At 42.3% G+C, this 16389-nt stretch overlaps 1 protein-coding gene across 1 annotated transcript in view; it reads right to left on the bottom strand.

Annotated features, from left to right (window-relative positions):
* Positions 1-394: 394 nt before the first annotated feature.
* Positions 395-16389, bottom strand: part of LOC109138449 (paralemmin-2) — a 37991-nt gene continuing 21996 nt past the window's right edge. Inside the window, exons 2-8 of the mRNA XM_019258584.2 lie at positions 11062-11113; positions 9818-9898; positions 7380-7504; positions 6749-6896; positions 5816-5840; positions 3333-3413; positions 395-2687 (exon numbers count right to left, since the gene is read on the bottom strand). Of these exons, the coding sequence (XP_019114129.1) occupies positions 1825-2687; positions 3333-3413; positions 5816-5840; positions 6749-6896; positions 7380-7504; positions 9818-9898; positions 11062-11113 (1375 nt within the window). The 3' untranslated portion in view covers positions 395-1824. The remainder of the gene's footprint in view (positions 2688-3332; positions 3414-5815; positions 5841-6748; positions 6897-7379; positions 7505-9817; positions 9899-11061; positions 11114-16389) is intronic.

Raw genomic sequence — 16389 nt, 5'->3', positions numbered from 1 at the left:
GACCCTCAGTCAGGAAGATAAAACAGTAATTGAAAAAGTACAAAGATAGACACATGGTGTAGAAATTTTAAAGGAAGAGACCCACCTGACTGTAGTGCTGCAGTCATCTTCAGTGCGTGATGTGTTCCGACCTCAATGGAAATATGAACGATGGAGCTGATCTACTTAGCACCTGTAAAGTTCCTGTCCTCTGTGTCATGTGAGCAAAATCCATCCTCCCTTTTTGACGAGCAGTATGCAGCTCACATGACCAACAGCAGCTCTCTAGTGATTCATGTGTATCTATGTATGTATTTTATTGTGTAACGCAGAGATGTAGAACAGTGTTTTCTGTGTTTGACTCTGATGTGGGATATTAAAGAAATAAGACACAATGTACACAGTGAATGTACTGATTGTTTTTTATGGTCATATATTCCAGTTAACATCCACAATGAAGCAAACTGCAGTGATACAAAGAATAATAGCTGATAGTTGTGCTGTAGCAAGATTTTAAAATGTGGATAACCCCCAGTGTAACTGCTCCAAACATTTGAGTAGTCCATAAAATGTTAAGTTTAACTGATAAATTACATAAAAATATTAAATAAAGAGAAACCAAATTTAATTATACCTCCCTATACTATTAAGACAATAGCACCTCCAGGATTATAAAACTTTCATCTGTGTTTCAAGTCTAAAATAGCTCACAAAGTATAGTCTGACATTTTGGGAAAGAGGTAGACGAGAGGATCCATATCACTCACGTCTGTACACTAAATATGATGCTGGTGTAACGGCACCTTAGCACAAACACTGGAAATAGGGGGAGACAGCTAGCCTGGCCCTGTACAAAAGTAACAAAGTTCACCTACTAGCACCTCTAAAGTTCACTGATTAACACATCATATGTTGTTTGTTTAAATCATAAAGTACATATCACAGTGTTAAAGAGGGGTTAGAATAGACTAAAGCTATGTGATTGGTTAGAGAGAGATGAAGCATTCTCTGTTTTTTCAACTTCCCCAGAGACAGAATGTAACGAAGGCCTCAGGACAGACTTGTTTTATGTTCAGGTGTTTGTCTGAGGGGAGGCTCAGAGAGCTAAGCTATGGTAACCAGCTGCTAGCTGCGGCTTCATACAAATGTGAGAGTGCTATCAATCATCTAACGCTCATCAAGAAAACAAAGTATATTGTCTAAAATGTTGAATATTAGTTTAAGGATTTTGACACTAAAATACAGAACTGAACCGAGCTTCAGAAACTCAACATGTACAATACATGACATTGAAAGCTCCTAATCCTCTGTGTGCTCAGTGGTAGCTACAGCCCTGAGTAGTAAGAGTAACAGGTAAGAAAGTACAGTTTGAAAAGTATCAAAGGATGTTACACACGTCACTATATTTCACTTCACATTCACATAAAAGTAGACACAATGAGTCACGTACTAAAATGTGTGCACAAAGCTGTGAAACATTCTAAACACATAAAATGAGTTTGGCTGCTGAAGCACAGAGCGAGTCCTGGGATGAGGACATGTTGTTGAAGTTCATGGCTTTGTCCACCAGAGGGAGGAAGTGGATTTTAGTAGTCCCTCAGAGCTGCTGTCGGCCCACAGCTGCTTTAAAAGACATGCCACATAACAAATGTCTCTTTCTTTGGCGAAGGTGAAGTGTTCAGCGCTCAGAGCCAGAACCATTCAAAGTTATTTCCAGATGGCGGTGTGTTCTCTCATATTAGTCATTAAGGCAGCATTGCAGCATATAGTGGATAACGGAAGGCACCGATAATACAAATGATACGATTAAAGCTGATGAGGGAGTCTCTCACTTCAATCATGTTCTTACATGACAGAGCAACACTTACAGGTCTTACGCTTGGCTGTGCCTCCACCCTCTCCTATTGTGGGTAAAGAGGAGTTATGCAGCCCCTTATCACCTTCCTCTGGCTGGGCTTTAACTCCTGCTGCTCCGTCTCCTTCCAGGGGAACGTCCTGAAACACTTCTTGGTCTTGGGACTCTTTCTCTGCCTGAGGTGAAGCAGACGTTTCAGGTCCGATGACGAGTTCTTCTCCGTCGTCTGTTATAATCACTCGTTCCACAGTGAGCATGCCTTGGTCCTCTTGGTCCTGACCTTGGTCGTCTGTAGAATCAGCGTATCCAAGGAACACAAGAGTGACCGGGCCGTCCTCCAAGTTTGGATCCTCCACGTTAACTACTTCTCCTGCAACGTCTCTAAGCACCAAGGTGCTTCTGTCCTCTTGTTTATCATCCTTGTTTCCCATACTTGCAGCACAGTCCTCTATGCCGAGCTCAGCTTTCATGTCGTAGCTTCTAGAGATGTCTAACTGTGTGCTGTCCTCCTCTGACATGGCATGATGGGTAGAAAAAGACAGGACTTTTCCCTCTGGGGCTCTATTGGCATCTGCATTCTCTATCTTTGTCTCTGCTCTGTTTGGTGAGATAGTGACCTCATCCAGCAGCACTTTCATCCCGACCCCATCGATAACGCTCAAGATCTGTCCGAGCTCTTCGGTTGAGGGTTGACCTCCCACCCCGCCAACAGCGTGGATACTCTTCCTACCATCGTCGAAGACAGTGGTAGCCATCGGAGCACCAGCCGGTGCGGACACAGGGGCCACTGACCTGACGACGGTAGCACCTGTCTTGGGGTCTCTCTCAACCTGCACCGCCACCGTTCCTAGGACTGTAACACAAGAGACAGAACAGACGGTGGAGGGAAGACAACTCTCAAGGTTAAACTATGATGAATATCAAAAGTCTTTGCCGCTTCAGTCATCATTTTTATCTAATTAAACTGTCCTTAAATGTATCATAGGCCTGGGTGTAATTCAAAGGTGATAGGTACACAAGTTAGTGCCAGAATCAGAGCTTTGTGTAACGAATGTGAGGCACAATGGGTAGAACGCAGCAGCTTTTAGCTCCACACAGCCTTCCAGCGGGCATCAAAAATTAACGAAGAGAAAAAAACAAAGTGGGCTAAATATAACATTGTTCACAGGCCGTTCACCTCAGCACCATTGTTAAGTCGTAGCCTGAAGGCACAGCATCATTAAATAAAGGGGTCATCATTTGCAAGAGGAGAACAGAGAGACTTGTGTAAATAACGGATTATACTCTGATATTCTGAGACTTAAACTCCTGTTTATGAACTTATTTTTCATCTTTTTAGAATAACCATGGTAAAACATTTTGCCTGTGTTCCTGCAGTGTTGAGCCACAAAGGGCTGTAGTCTACATGACCTCTGTCTCCTCAGCCAGGGAATCACACCACACTGCACTGAACATCTTTTTACAGTCAGTTACAACAAAGTTTACTGCTGTGCCTCACCTGAGCGCCCATCTTGCCCACTCTCATGAAACATCCTTTGTGCCATTAGTATGGAGAAGTGATTCTCAGCCTCTTTATGTTCTGAAAAAGAAAACATATGGTGTGTATAAAGTTTGCTTAGAAATGTAGGGTATATATAGTATGTATATCTTATTCTGTGATTAAAAGAAATAGAAGTTTGACTTAATAACAGTGCTTCTTACATGAAGGGTGTGTGGATGTTTGGTAACTGACAGTGTTGATACTGTAAAGCAGCTGCCACACAGGCACTAGATGACTGATGTGGAGTTCCATCTGTGATTTGAGCTCTCCTTACTCGACATGCCTACGTACGTCAGTTACTACGTGTCATGCTTTGGATCACAGAGTTACGTACACGGTGTTGAATGTTCCACCACAAATGGACCCATGAAAGAGAGACAGCTAACACTAGCTAAATCAGCTAACCCTTACTGAGTGTGCTGCTGACCGCTGACACTTTCTAATTTATAGCTAGTTAGCCTAGATTGTTATCTTAAAGTACAAAGAGTGTGTGTATAACCAGGGTGTATGTAGAAAAAGAGCATCATGTACTGTATAAACATTTGTACGGCTATTGACCTTATGCATTTCATTAAACAAGGAACTGCTCTGATGAAATGACAGCACAAGTGGTAGTCAATAAGATGTGTGTGTCTCTTTCTAAACTCAAACAGTCACAACAGATGTCTGTCCATCAATGATCCGGGTTCTGCTCGATGTTTCTGCCTCTTTGTCACTAAGTGCTTGCTCATGGTGGGAATTGTTGAGTCTGTATATAATATAATATAGAGTACAGTAGACGTGCTCTGTATGGAAAGTGCCATGAGTGAAGTTAAACTGAATTAGATATTTGGTTGGTTTTGTGATCATTTGTTTGCAGTTGCAAATAATGCAGATTAATAATAATAACAGATTAACCTGCATCATCATCCTGATGAGTTGGGCTTCTCCAACACAGAAAGCACAGTAAGTAGATAATGTAATGCCAAGGACGGTCTTTTTAATCTGATATCTGTTCGAGAAATGTACAGCAGGCTGCGTAAAAATATCAGGACCGAGGATAACTTGTATTGACAACAAGCATTAACAACGGGAAGTGAAGAGATGAAATCAGGAAGTGAGCAAACAAAACGGGACATGCTGGATGAAGTCAGTCCAGGACAATGATGACAACACTGTGTCTCCAGTCAACACACACTGTTTATGTCACAAATATGGCATCTTTTCATCTAACTTCACCAAAATAACATGGATGGTTCCTTGGTATGGTAGCTCCACATAAAATAACTTCTGACCACTTTCACTGAATTTTGGGTATTTGATTGAATTTTAGAACACTTGTGATCTTCCTGGCCAGGATTGACCCCAGAAAACTCATTAGGTTACACTGTACAACACACATAGACACAGCACATACTGTATAACGCACACGTACATACAGTGGTCCCTCGTTTATCGCGGGGGATACGTTCTAAAAATAACCTGCAATAAACGAAATCCGCGAAGTAAGTTTTACAATTATTATACATGTTTTAAGGCTGTAAAACCCCTAAGCACACACTTTTATACACCTTTTTACACACATTTTGTACAGTACTCCCTTAGTTAATCAGGACGCAAAACACATGTGCGGTTCTCCCTTAGCTAATTTAGGACGCAGAACACAATGCGCGTTCATACTGTACAGTACGCTGTAAAAAAAAAAGCATGCAAAATTACACTGATAAAAATCCGCGAAACAGCGAGTTCGCGAAAAGTGAACCGCGATATAGCGAGGGACGACTGTACATCTACTCACACAAAAACATGCACACGCACATATACACACACTAAACTTTGACATATACCGGACTGTGGTAATCATTCAATATGTGTTACTAATATATGAACAAAAAACAAAAAAAAAAGCGATAGAATTTCATATAAACGAGCTTTACTGACCGTAAAGTATAGAAATACGGGTCAATCTTGGTATTAATAAGTTGACTTACATAACAACGTATTGGATCATAATTTATACACTATGTTTTTTGACACTAGTCAAACCAGACTGGGGTCAAAGTTCACGGTGGAGGAACACTACTGCATAGTCGACAGAAAGGTATTATGAGGGTTACACACTACCAAGGATTTTCAGTGTGCTAATGTGACTTCAGGATGAATCCTAATTTTAGCCTGTCAATGCAAAGTCATAAGTACACTGAAACATCTGACCGTGCTGTACTGTCCATACTTTGGTTAGTGAATGCTCTTCTGTTATACTCTGTTCACTTTTGTTTCCATGTTGCTCAGTCGTGGCTCCATTCTGTCACCCTGATTTAAAGGACTATTCTTCATGCAAAGACTTAGTTATGGTACATTATCATCTGTCAGGAGAGAATAGATTCCAGGCTGGCGTAGTCATGAGAGTGACAAAGAAGAGATGGGAGCTGATGACGATTACAGCCTGGCCGACTTCTTACCTTGTACGTCCCCGTCAGTGCCAGCCTGTGGGTAAAGAAAAGAGACAGTTCTAAGCGCTCTCTATGGTCAAACACTTCAAACAGACACAGAGTCTGCAACTTTAAACACATGCCGCCCCCTCCTCTTTCTGGGGCCCTCCCTGACTTGTGCCCTGCCATAAATATTTCACAGTCATTGTCAGAAGTGTTGAACCAAGCTCAGTCCCATCACGCTAAGAGGTTATTCTGCCCAACAGCCATTTCAGTCTGGCTGTCAGTGTTAGACGGAGCTAAATGTGGTCTGAACAGTAAGTTTAAAGATCACAGAACTTAAGATGCATTTGCTTTATGGAAGAAAAAAAGCAGAAGATGTGATGAATATAGGCTGGTAATGCATGTGATGATACATTTAGGCTGCAGTGGAAAATTTCAGTATCTGATATTCATGAAAACAAGACAAACTTTTGTTCCATTCTTCACCAAACTCTGCTGTGATTCATTCCTGCAGCTCTAAATCATCACAGTGTCGCACTGTTCATCGATTTTTTATTCATGATACATCATTTGAAGCACTCAAGTCCCAGTTGTACAGGCTTGCAGATTATTTTCTGTTTGTTGCACTATTTATTTATTTATCGCTCAGCTGCCTGGGATGTGGCCAGATTCCAAACTGAATATCATTTGCATCCCCTGACCCCTATTACATATTCACTAATACATTACTGGATTTGACAAAGTTCAGCCTTTAAGAAGAGTTTTAGCTAAAGGAGGATATGTGTGTTTACTTGCATTCACAGCATCTCAGAGCATTAAATATATTTTGAAGCTATTTATTTATGTAAATCTGAATGTTCAAACTTCATTTTGCAAGAAAACATGGATATTATTACATAAACTTTTACACTGCATGTGTTGAGAGCTCTCAGAAGTTGCACAAACATCTGCCTGTCTCACCTGATAGCAGCTGTGTGATCTGGCTGCAGCTGTACAGTTGACAGATTCTTTGTTTTCTTCTTTGGACGCTTGTTCTTTTCTGGCATCAGCTGCCTCCTCCTGCTCCTCCTTCTCCTGCTGCTCCTCCTCGTCCTCAGGCGTCTTTTGACTTTTGGTTTCATGACACACACAAGTACACACACAGTCACACACACAACACATGCACAAGGGCGCACACGTAATATGTGTCAACACAAAAAGATGCTCATAACATAAATGATTCAGAGCACTGGAAGAAAGATTGAAAAGAAACATTTTGAGTTTTGTGTGTGTGTGTGTGTGTGTGTGTGTGTGTGTGTCTCTCTGTCCTCGCCTATAATCCATCACATCATGTGTCACATGGCTGCCTTCTATCTGATCTCGTCATGGTGGATATAGAAGTGTATCTGTGGTGATAATACTGTTCTCTCTGCTCCATGGCAAATATTTCCATCTTTAGAAACGGACATGTGAACCCCGTGCACCAGCAGAGTGTAACTTTAAACCATAAGTATTCCAGCGACACCCACCCACGCCCGATATGAATGTTTTGAACACTTGACATTGTGGAATTGTGATTGCATCCAAATGGAGCTGTTAGAATGCGGCTCACGCTGCTGTGCGCTCGTCTGCTTCTTCCTGTAATGGTGGACAGGGTCTCGAGCTGTCGAGTGAAGGAAGGACAGGAGGTGGAGGTGGAGGTGTCTCGCTGAGCCACTGCTCCCTCAAGTTTCTCCTCTGTACGAGAATGAGAGAGAAGATTTCAAACTGAATGTTTGGTGACTATTTGAGAGGTCAACATGAATCATTGAGTAACCTTTGAGCTCTCTCGCTGGTTCAATTGACTCTTCGTTAAGACCCCACCCTCTATTAGTTACTGTCAAGCTCACATATACAGTAAGGGAATTAAGTATTCAACATATCAACATTCGAATGAAGCCTGGTTGCTCAAACAAGCCATCTGTGATAGCATCCACCTGTCAATCAAAGCGTCCACGCTCTTAATCCTGCATACTTAATATAATGTGAACAGGTGAGTTGTATATAAATTCACCCTCAGTACAGTTGTCATGAACGGGGAAATTAGCTACAGAGACCAAAACTGTTTTTTGTACCAGGCTGTAAACATGTTTATTTTTGCTGCTGCTTATGAAGACTGACTCACTTCTGGAGCCAGCCTCAAGTGGACGACAAGAGGAACTGCAGTTTTTGGCATTTGATGTTGGCTTCAGTTCACAGCCTTGAGTTTGCTGCTTGTTTGCACCATACAGGGACAAAACCAAAACAAACACACTGCAGTCCAAAGCCTTCTGTTCCGTGTGTCAACACAGAAGCGTTCGTTCGAGGGGATCATGACACACGCCGCGGCCCTCTGCCATCTTGGATCTTGCTGAGGATGAGTAAGGCCAGCAGATTGCAGTTGTCTGAGAGTGACAGTGAAAAGGTGGCACAGCCCCGAGCCGCAGACATCCTGCTCCTGGAGGTAAAACGCAAGCTGTCACGCTGCCTGGCTATGACACGAGCGGGAGTAAGTAATGCCTTTTTCTCCAACACCTGAAGCCCCAAACTCTTGATTGATCTAACTCTCCACTGGGGATGCAGTCATGAAGCAATTCCACCGTGAACTGTAGTTCAAAACGTCACAGTCTTTTTTACCCGTAAAGGCCCGGCTACACTGAGTGTTCAGGTAGTGGTGAGTTAAGAGTTTGGCTTTCACAATTTCCTGCAAAAACAGCCTTCCTCAGAATAATCATACCATTACAGTCTATAATCCATGCTCTCTCTGCAGATCTGGGTCATGTATCTGTTCATGGGCCCTGCTCTTGGTGGGTTGGACCAGGCATAAAAAAACAAACAGACAGGAGTTGCAGAGGGGATGCTGAGAATACCACCATCTCCTTTGGGCTTAACAAGGAGAAAGTGAAAAACTGTGGCTCACACTGAAGCACCACACTGATAAAGGAGGCGTTGTATCTTCAGGCTAAACTCATTCAACTACAGCGCGGATGGTCTGCCCCGAGCACTGTACTCACCCCGAGGCAGCGGGCAATCGGAGAAAGCAGAGATGTGTTGCACACTGTTTGGTGTGGGAGGCTGTTACAGTGTGTGTGTGCTACATAGATAATGCAGGTTGTTGTGTTGTTTTTTTTTCAAAAGAGCGTGTCCTGCAGGGAACGCTGAAGTAGTTTATGTGATGCATAACGGCTCAGAGCCAAGAATCCCAGAGCCATACAAAAATAATGTGTCATCACCACTTCCCCTCTCGCTCTCTCTCATTATATTCAGCACTTGTGAAATTAAATGTACTCCCTCATGTAGCTCAGGTTGATATAGTAACAAAGAATTTCTGGCTGTGGAGCAGAAAATCAGGGAGCTTTCTGCACATCAAATGCAACACGGCTCATGTAACTAAATACAACCTGTTTATGTTGCTGCTGGGAGTAGATCAGAGTTGTAATGAAGTCCAAGTGACTCCACCCAGACCTCTGGAGATAGGCGTCGGCTAGCAAACAGCTCAGCCTGGCAACAGTCATGAGACATGACATGAGGGTGGGACACGGCAGTGGTCAGTTTTTAACATGAAGCAGCTGGAGAGGAGCGGAAACAATGAAAACATGGACCTCAGCCGCCTCACAGCATTCACAAAAAAGAGCTGTCTGTATCAGAAACTAGTGTCAGTGTGTTAGATATAGGAAGATCTATTTACAGAATAAGGTAAATGTGTAAAATCAACCTGAAAGTAAGAGTCAATGTGTTTTCATTACCTTAGAATGAGCCTAGAGGAAATTAAAGATGAAATGTGTCATTTTTACTCTTTGGTTTTAGTACACATGAAAAATTATTATCTTGGTGCCAGAGCCAGGCTAGCTGTTTCCCTCTATTTCCAGTCTTTATGCTCAGCTAAGCTAACCAGCTGCTCGCAGAAGATTCATATTCACCGCACAGACATGAATCTTCTCATCTAATTCTTGGTAAGCGAGAATAAGATAATAAAATGTCCAAATGTGAATGACTTGCTTCATTAAAAACAAACAGTGTCACTGAAATCACCTTTTTCTGGGCCGTCTTTAACCACTCCTCCTCTGTCTCCCTCCTCAGCTTCTTCTCTTCTTCCTGCTGTCGACGCCTCTCCTGGTGACAGAAGAAAGCATGAATCTTTAAAGAGGGACTATGAGGAGAAAGAAAGAGAAGAAAGAAACTGAAACTGTCTTTCTTGCCTTGGTTGTTGAGGTGTGTCATTAAAGAGAGGGGTGATAGTGAGGCAGTTAAAGCACAATCAGAGGGAGAACAGTGACACCGCTGTTAAAGAAAGTCTCTTACCGCAGCTGATAAGGCAGGATGATAAAAATTAACTGTGTACAATGTCTGCTTCAGGATAGAAGACTGAATCTGCAACTGCTCTTACAGGCAGACTGTCTCTGCTGTCTTTAGACACCATTTTATTTACAATGTGAGGATTTACGTCACTTGAGAGTCATTTCTGCACACAAAAAAAGACATTCTATGAAACTTTTTAGGAAGGTTATGACTACTTACCCCTCACATATAAAGTCTTCCTGTCAGTTATCTCTGAACAGCAAAAAAAAACCTTATTTCCCAGAAAACAGGTTAATGTAAACTGAAACAACTGCTGTGTTCCTTCTCCTAACGACAGAGAACTTGATCCAAGAACTCTGTACTTATGTTGGAGGGTTACACCCGCTTTTTAATATAATTCTTCTTCTGGTAACACCCCTTTGCAGTCATGATCCCTGAAGACAAGGACTTCTTCTGTATGAAAGCAGAGTACCGAGAACGACGGAGAGGGAATGAGAAGGGGGGGGGGTATTTTTAGGAGACGTGACCGACAGATTACAGCAGGGAGATACAGCTGGCAGAGTGCGGGGATGCCGAGAGAAATAGTTTAGTGACGCAGCACATTGTACACATGCTGCCGCCGTTTCTGTACTGCTAATATATGCGGTAAACACTGAGATCCACTCCAGGCCTTCAACATCTCTGGTGAAGGGGTCACTCGTGTTTGGGCAGATTGGAGAGAGGTCAAGCGGGCTGCAGTCTCAGGCCCTCCAACCTTTCACTTCACAGATCAGTGATCATTGGCCAGAAAGTTGACTGGGGAATGTTCTTTGCATGCTCACTTCAGGCGGTGCTGATGAAGAGACCACTCGACTGAACTGACATAAGACAATGTTGGCGCATTACGATTATTTTGGCACAAAGTTCAAGCTGGTAGGCAAACTGTGCAGTGGTCAGTAAAAGGGAAAAAGTGTGGATGGAATGAAAGACAATCTCACCGCTATGGCTTGCAGCCTTTGTTGGTACGTCTCTGCCTCATCCATGCCGGGCCTTAAAACAAAACAGAAATGATTCAACATGTTCAGCAGTTCATTTAAAGAAAGCAGACCAGAACAGTACAGTTCGAATCATCAGAGTCTTCCAGCCGGGACTATGTGTTACACTATTCTCCACAAGCAGCTGCTCATCTTTATGAGAGAGAGAAAAATAGAAACCTAACTATACAGATAGCAGACCAACACTGAATCAACATGAAATCAATGTTTCTCTTCTCAACATTGAAAAAGCAAATAATGATCAGCATTGATTCAATGTTATCTATCCCTGAATATTCAACCTCAACAGAAATGATGATTGTGATGGAATTTCAACATTGAATTAAAGTTGCCATGGTATCTGGGTTTAGTTGATTGGCATTTCAAATAATTTGTCAGCAACCCCAGTTCTAATTTGACATTCCTGTTGGAGATTACCCAGGGTTACTTTTACAGTTTTTGGCCATGTTTGCAGGCTCTCAGGGTTGCAGTATCCGTCTGTTGGTAGGTTGGTCCAACACTTTGTTTCAGACTGAAGTCTTGATTGCCATGATGTTTGTACAAACATTCATGATCCCCAGAGGATGAATACTGCTGACACTGATGTTACCCTTGACTTTTCCTGGAACACCATGAGGATGTTTGTGATTTCTCCACAATGACTCGTGAAATTTTAGACACATATTCATGTCCTGCTCAGGATGAACTGTACTGACCTCCCGTCTACCGCCACCATCACCAAATTTGAACTGTCCAATAACATACCTGCGAGATAAATATATCAGCCTCATGCCGACGCGTTAAACTAAGATGGAGAACATATTAACATTAACATGAGACCTGCTAAACATCAGCATCGTTCCAGGCTACTGAAGATGTAAATATTTAAAACAGGTTCAAAATATATAGTGTGATTTTTTATTTAAGTCTCAGTACCTTCAGTTTAGCCCTGGAGAAGTGCAAACAGAAGTAAATGGTGCACTTGTTCAGGACTATTTTCAGCTGCGGAATGATAGTCCTTCTGTGAACTGGTGTCATATACAGTAACAGTGTTTGGAGATCGAGCGACACAACATCAGATGAGATGAAGTGTGTTTGTGAGTTCATTTAAAAAGAAAAGGTGACAAGGGGCACAAACTTTGCCAGTGTTTAGTATCCCTGAGCAGGTCGTCCTATCATATTAATTAGGATTCAGATTAAGTGGATTATTGATTGATGGAAGAACACTCAATGAAACAGAGAGGAGTGATAAAGAGACTGTAGTGGACTACAGACAGTAGATACTGATCAGTTCACACAGTCTCAGCTTTGGCGGGCAGAATGAGAGGGGGTGCAGCTGTAGATGTATCGCTCACATTCCTTCACACATTTCATTTTACACTGAATTTATCTTAACATGTTCCAGACTGTAAAATGGACTTTATCTCCACCGGTTGAAATCATTTTCATACCCGTGGCCATGACTGTTTAGTGATTTTATGGATTTGGCAAAATGACTGACAGTTTATTCATTTTAGAAACATCTTGGGGCTGTAGGGAGTGTGTTTGTGAAACTAAAGTAAAGCGAATGAAAGAAAATGAGAGAAACAAGCCAAAAAGAAACAAATAAACAATAATTTTCTTTTTAAATGTTAGTCATGTGATTAAGAATACATGGCAGATGATCATATTAAATGCTTCTTATACTGGAATCTGTAACCAAACAGTTTTCTAACCGCAATGTTATCAGTTCAGTTTGGATTTCTCCATACATTCATGATTCGTGAAGCTGTGATAGACTTCAGACTTCCTCCACGCACACTACATCAAAGCTCTCGCTGCAGAGCGCTGTAATCTTTGAAGTCAGCCTCAGAAAGCCTCGGAGATGTACAATCATTTACCACTAATGACTGTTTGTTAGTTCACCACAGATAAGGAGAGATCTGCTGCAGGTCTCTGTGTGCTGCCTGATGAGCCCGTGCACCGCCCAAACTAGAGAGTATTAACTTCAGGACGTGAAAATGAGGTGATGGAGCTCTGGTGTCCTTGTGTGCTCTTCACTGACCTTACGTGATCACTCCAGGCATGACGCTCCCTCTTCCAAACAGGACATGCCTACATGTTACATAATATCTGACTGTACGGTCATTAAAGAGGAACTTTCTTAGTCATGTTTGTATTTTCTCAGGAACTATGTGGCACTAATATGTTTTATTCACTATGTAGAGATCATTTTGTTTTGTTTTGTCTTACATCTTTAATTACATAATTGCGTTACATGATGATGTAATGTTTTGAGTACGCTATGCCAAGAGGAGTAGTTGTAGTGGCTGAAATAAAGAAAATAAAGCCTTAACTTTGTGTTTAGTGCCAATTAGCAAACATTAGCATGTCTCCCTGCAGCCGGCCCTGTGATCCTCCCCACATTCTATTGCTTCTTCTCAGACAAAGCCAGAAGCTTGCATTGTCATCGTGTTAGCATGCTGGCATTAGCATTTAGCTTGAGGGACCGCTGTGCTTCACAGAGTCGACAGCTAACTGCAATCCAGCTCTCTGCAGGCTAAAGATGTCTGTTGAGCTTATTTGGCACCATTCAATTAAATGCTGCATTTGATACGTTTCCCCTTCAGATGAGACATTCCCATGTGACAGCTATCTCCCTCTATCCACAGAAGGCTGTGAGCTTTCACTGTACAGGATGACTTTGGATTCATCAGTGCTTTTTTTCCATTTTAAAAAATCTGAAAAGGTAAAGTGTGGTATATCTACTGGTCACCTTTTTGTGAGACTACAAAATGGACGTAGACATCACCCCAAGGTTTGTGGGAAGTCATTGTGAAGCTCAGTGTGGTGTCTCTGGCATCTTGGCAGTCTGGCCTCTGCTGCCCAAAGGAGCGTTAGTGGTGTATGAATTGCAATTCTTTTGAATCATTCTCCGAGATCTCCCGGATAGTCTCCATTTACCCGGGTCCTTACCGTCCCACACCAGCCTAACACCGGGCCACATATACAGATTGATAGAATAAACTGTGTCAGTCACTGCTCTCCTTTTAACCTGTACAATGTCATTACAACATACCCCAGTCCACCCGCATAAGTAGCTGCCAGAAATCCCGCTAACATTGTAGACAATAAGCAGTAGTTGCCACCATTAGCAATAACTTTGGGAGTCGGGACTGACAGCAGATCAGCGTAACTTAGAATCAGAATCAGTATCACAGATCCGGATTCAGATTCAGATCCACAGATCCATCCTGCACAAGTAAATCCGTACAGAGCCAGAAACACAGGTGACTCAACAACCCGTGGATCGCTTGCTGATCCAGCAGACCGAGGTGACCCAGATTCACTGATTCAACTGAGTTGAGTGGATCTTCCTCCAAATGAGCGCAAAACAAGGCAGATTCAGATGATGATTTGAAGACAAAGTAAGAAGCCAAATATCTGAGATGATAGATACTTCATTTAAAACACAAACACTTGTTTTTGTGTAGCTGAGGTTAATATAGGTAATAGGCTAAAAACAACGTAAGAGTAGCATAATGTAATTAATGTAATTTTATATGCAGTATATAATAAATGGTTTTGTTCGCCGCAATTTATTTAACACAATAAAGTGTTAATACACTTTAGAGGCTAGGCTAATGTAGCCTAAACAATGTGACAGGGCCATTTAGCGGTTAGCACAATCTGTCGTCAATAATAATGGGGTTATATTTGCCACATTTCTATTATCTCAAGTGCCATTTAATATACAGCTACTGTTGATTGAGGGAGCGAGTGGGGCTTGTGTTTTACTGGTAGAATTTATATGCTTATGGACATACTGACTCAAGTACAGTAACTCAGAGGACTTGTAAGATCCAGATCTGTTTAGTTAGTGACTCGGAATGACTCGAGTCCATAAAATCACCCGAGTTTGACATCTCTAATGAGCGTAGGTGGAGCCTGAATGAAGCCTGGGTGCTCAAACAAGCTACCTATGATGACATCCACCTGTCAATCAAAGCATCTATGCTCTTAATCCTGCATAACTTTAAGCCTTAATATAATGTGAACAGGTGAGTTGTATATAAATTCACCCTCAGTACAGTTGTCATGAACGGGGAAATTAGCTACAGAGACCAAAACTGTTTTTTGTACCAGGCTGTAAACATGTTTATTTCTGCTGTGAAGTTGGACATTTGAACATGGGAACTTATGGAGACTGACTTCTGGAGCCAGCCTCAAGTGGACGACAAGAGGAACTGCAGTTTTTAGCACTTCCACACTTCACAGCCATAGAGGAAATGATTAGAAATGCACAGTTATACTACATTCTATACAACTACCTCATTGTTTATACTGTATGCATCAAATCACATCAGTTATGTTGTCCATGTTGGCTTATTTTTGGTATGATCCATCCATATTTACCCACAGATATATCCATAGCCACTTTGCTGCTGTTTATACTTTCTGGTTATTTGCAAAACTGCATTTCGTTACACCTCTGTGCAGTGACATTAAAATTCAAATCCCAAAAATCCCTTCAGCCAGGCTCCAAAATCTGAAGGAGAAACCTTTCCCTGGAGAGTGGAAGCTGTTCATACAAATGCTTATGAGATGCTTCACAGTCACGCAGGTGTAATGTTCAGGTGTACACATGAATACAAGAGTTAGAACTCACAAGTCGAAGTGTAGATGAGCTCAGCAGGAGGCAGTTACAGAAGTAGCAGTAGTGACAGTTGCATTGTCGTGTTACTGTCTCATCTCACTGGCAGAACTTTGTCACGGTAAACTGAGTGAATCCAAACGGAGAACACGGCAGAGATCAGAGGAAACACAAAGATCAAGACAAATTCGATCTGTGACGCACAAAAACATCCGGCAGGTCCACAGCTGGGGAGGTGCGCAGCGTCTCTGTGACATATGAAGGAGCAGTAATGAGGAGCTGTGACTGTTCATGAAGCAGGAGCGGCTGCTGGGAGGTTTTTTCTCTTTGTTTGAACTTGAGAAAGAAGCTCATTGAGAAGCACAAGGTTACTGACGAGCCCGGGGGAACTGCTATCTCCTCATGACAGCAGCTTCAGCCGATACATGCACACACACACACACACACACACACACACACACACACACACACACACACACACACACACACACACACACACAGCAGCCAACACACTGCCTCGGAGTAAGTGAATATGAATATGATAGCATATGTATGGTGGGTGTATAAGTGCCCGAGTGTTTGGCCTTGAGGTTAATGGCATGAGATATGGGTGACAGGGGTGGTTGATGTTTTGTTGGCAGTGCAGCCAGTGTTTCACA

Source organism: Larimichthys crocea, chromosome XII, assembly GCF_000972845.2.
Source record: "Larimichthys crocea isolate SSNF chromosome XII, L_crocea_2.0, whole genome shotgun sequence".
In the NCBI taxonomy this organism is placed as follows: Eukaryota; Metazoa; Chordata; class Actinopteri; family Sciaenidae; genus Larimichthys; species Larimichthys crocea.
The sequence above is the reverse complement of the archived record's forward strand: the minus strand, read 5'-3'. Positions and strand labels throughout refer to the sequence as shown.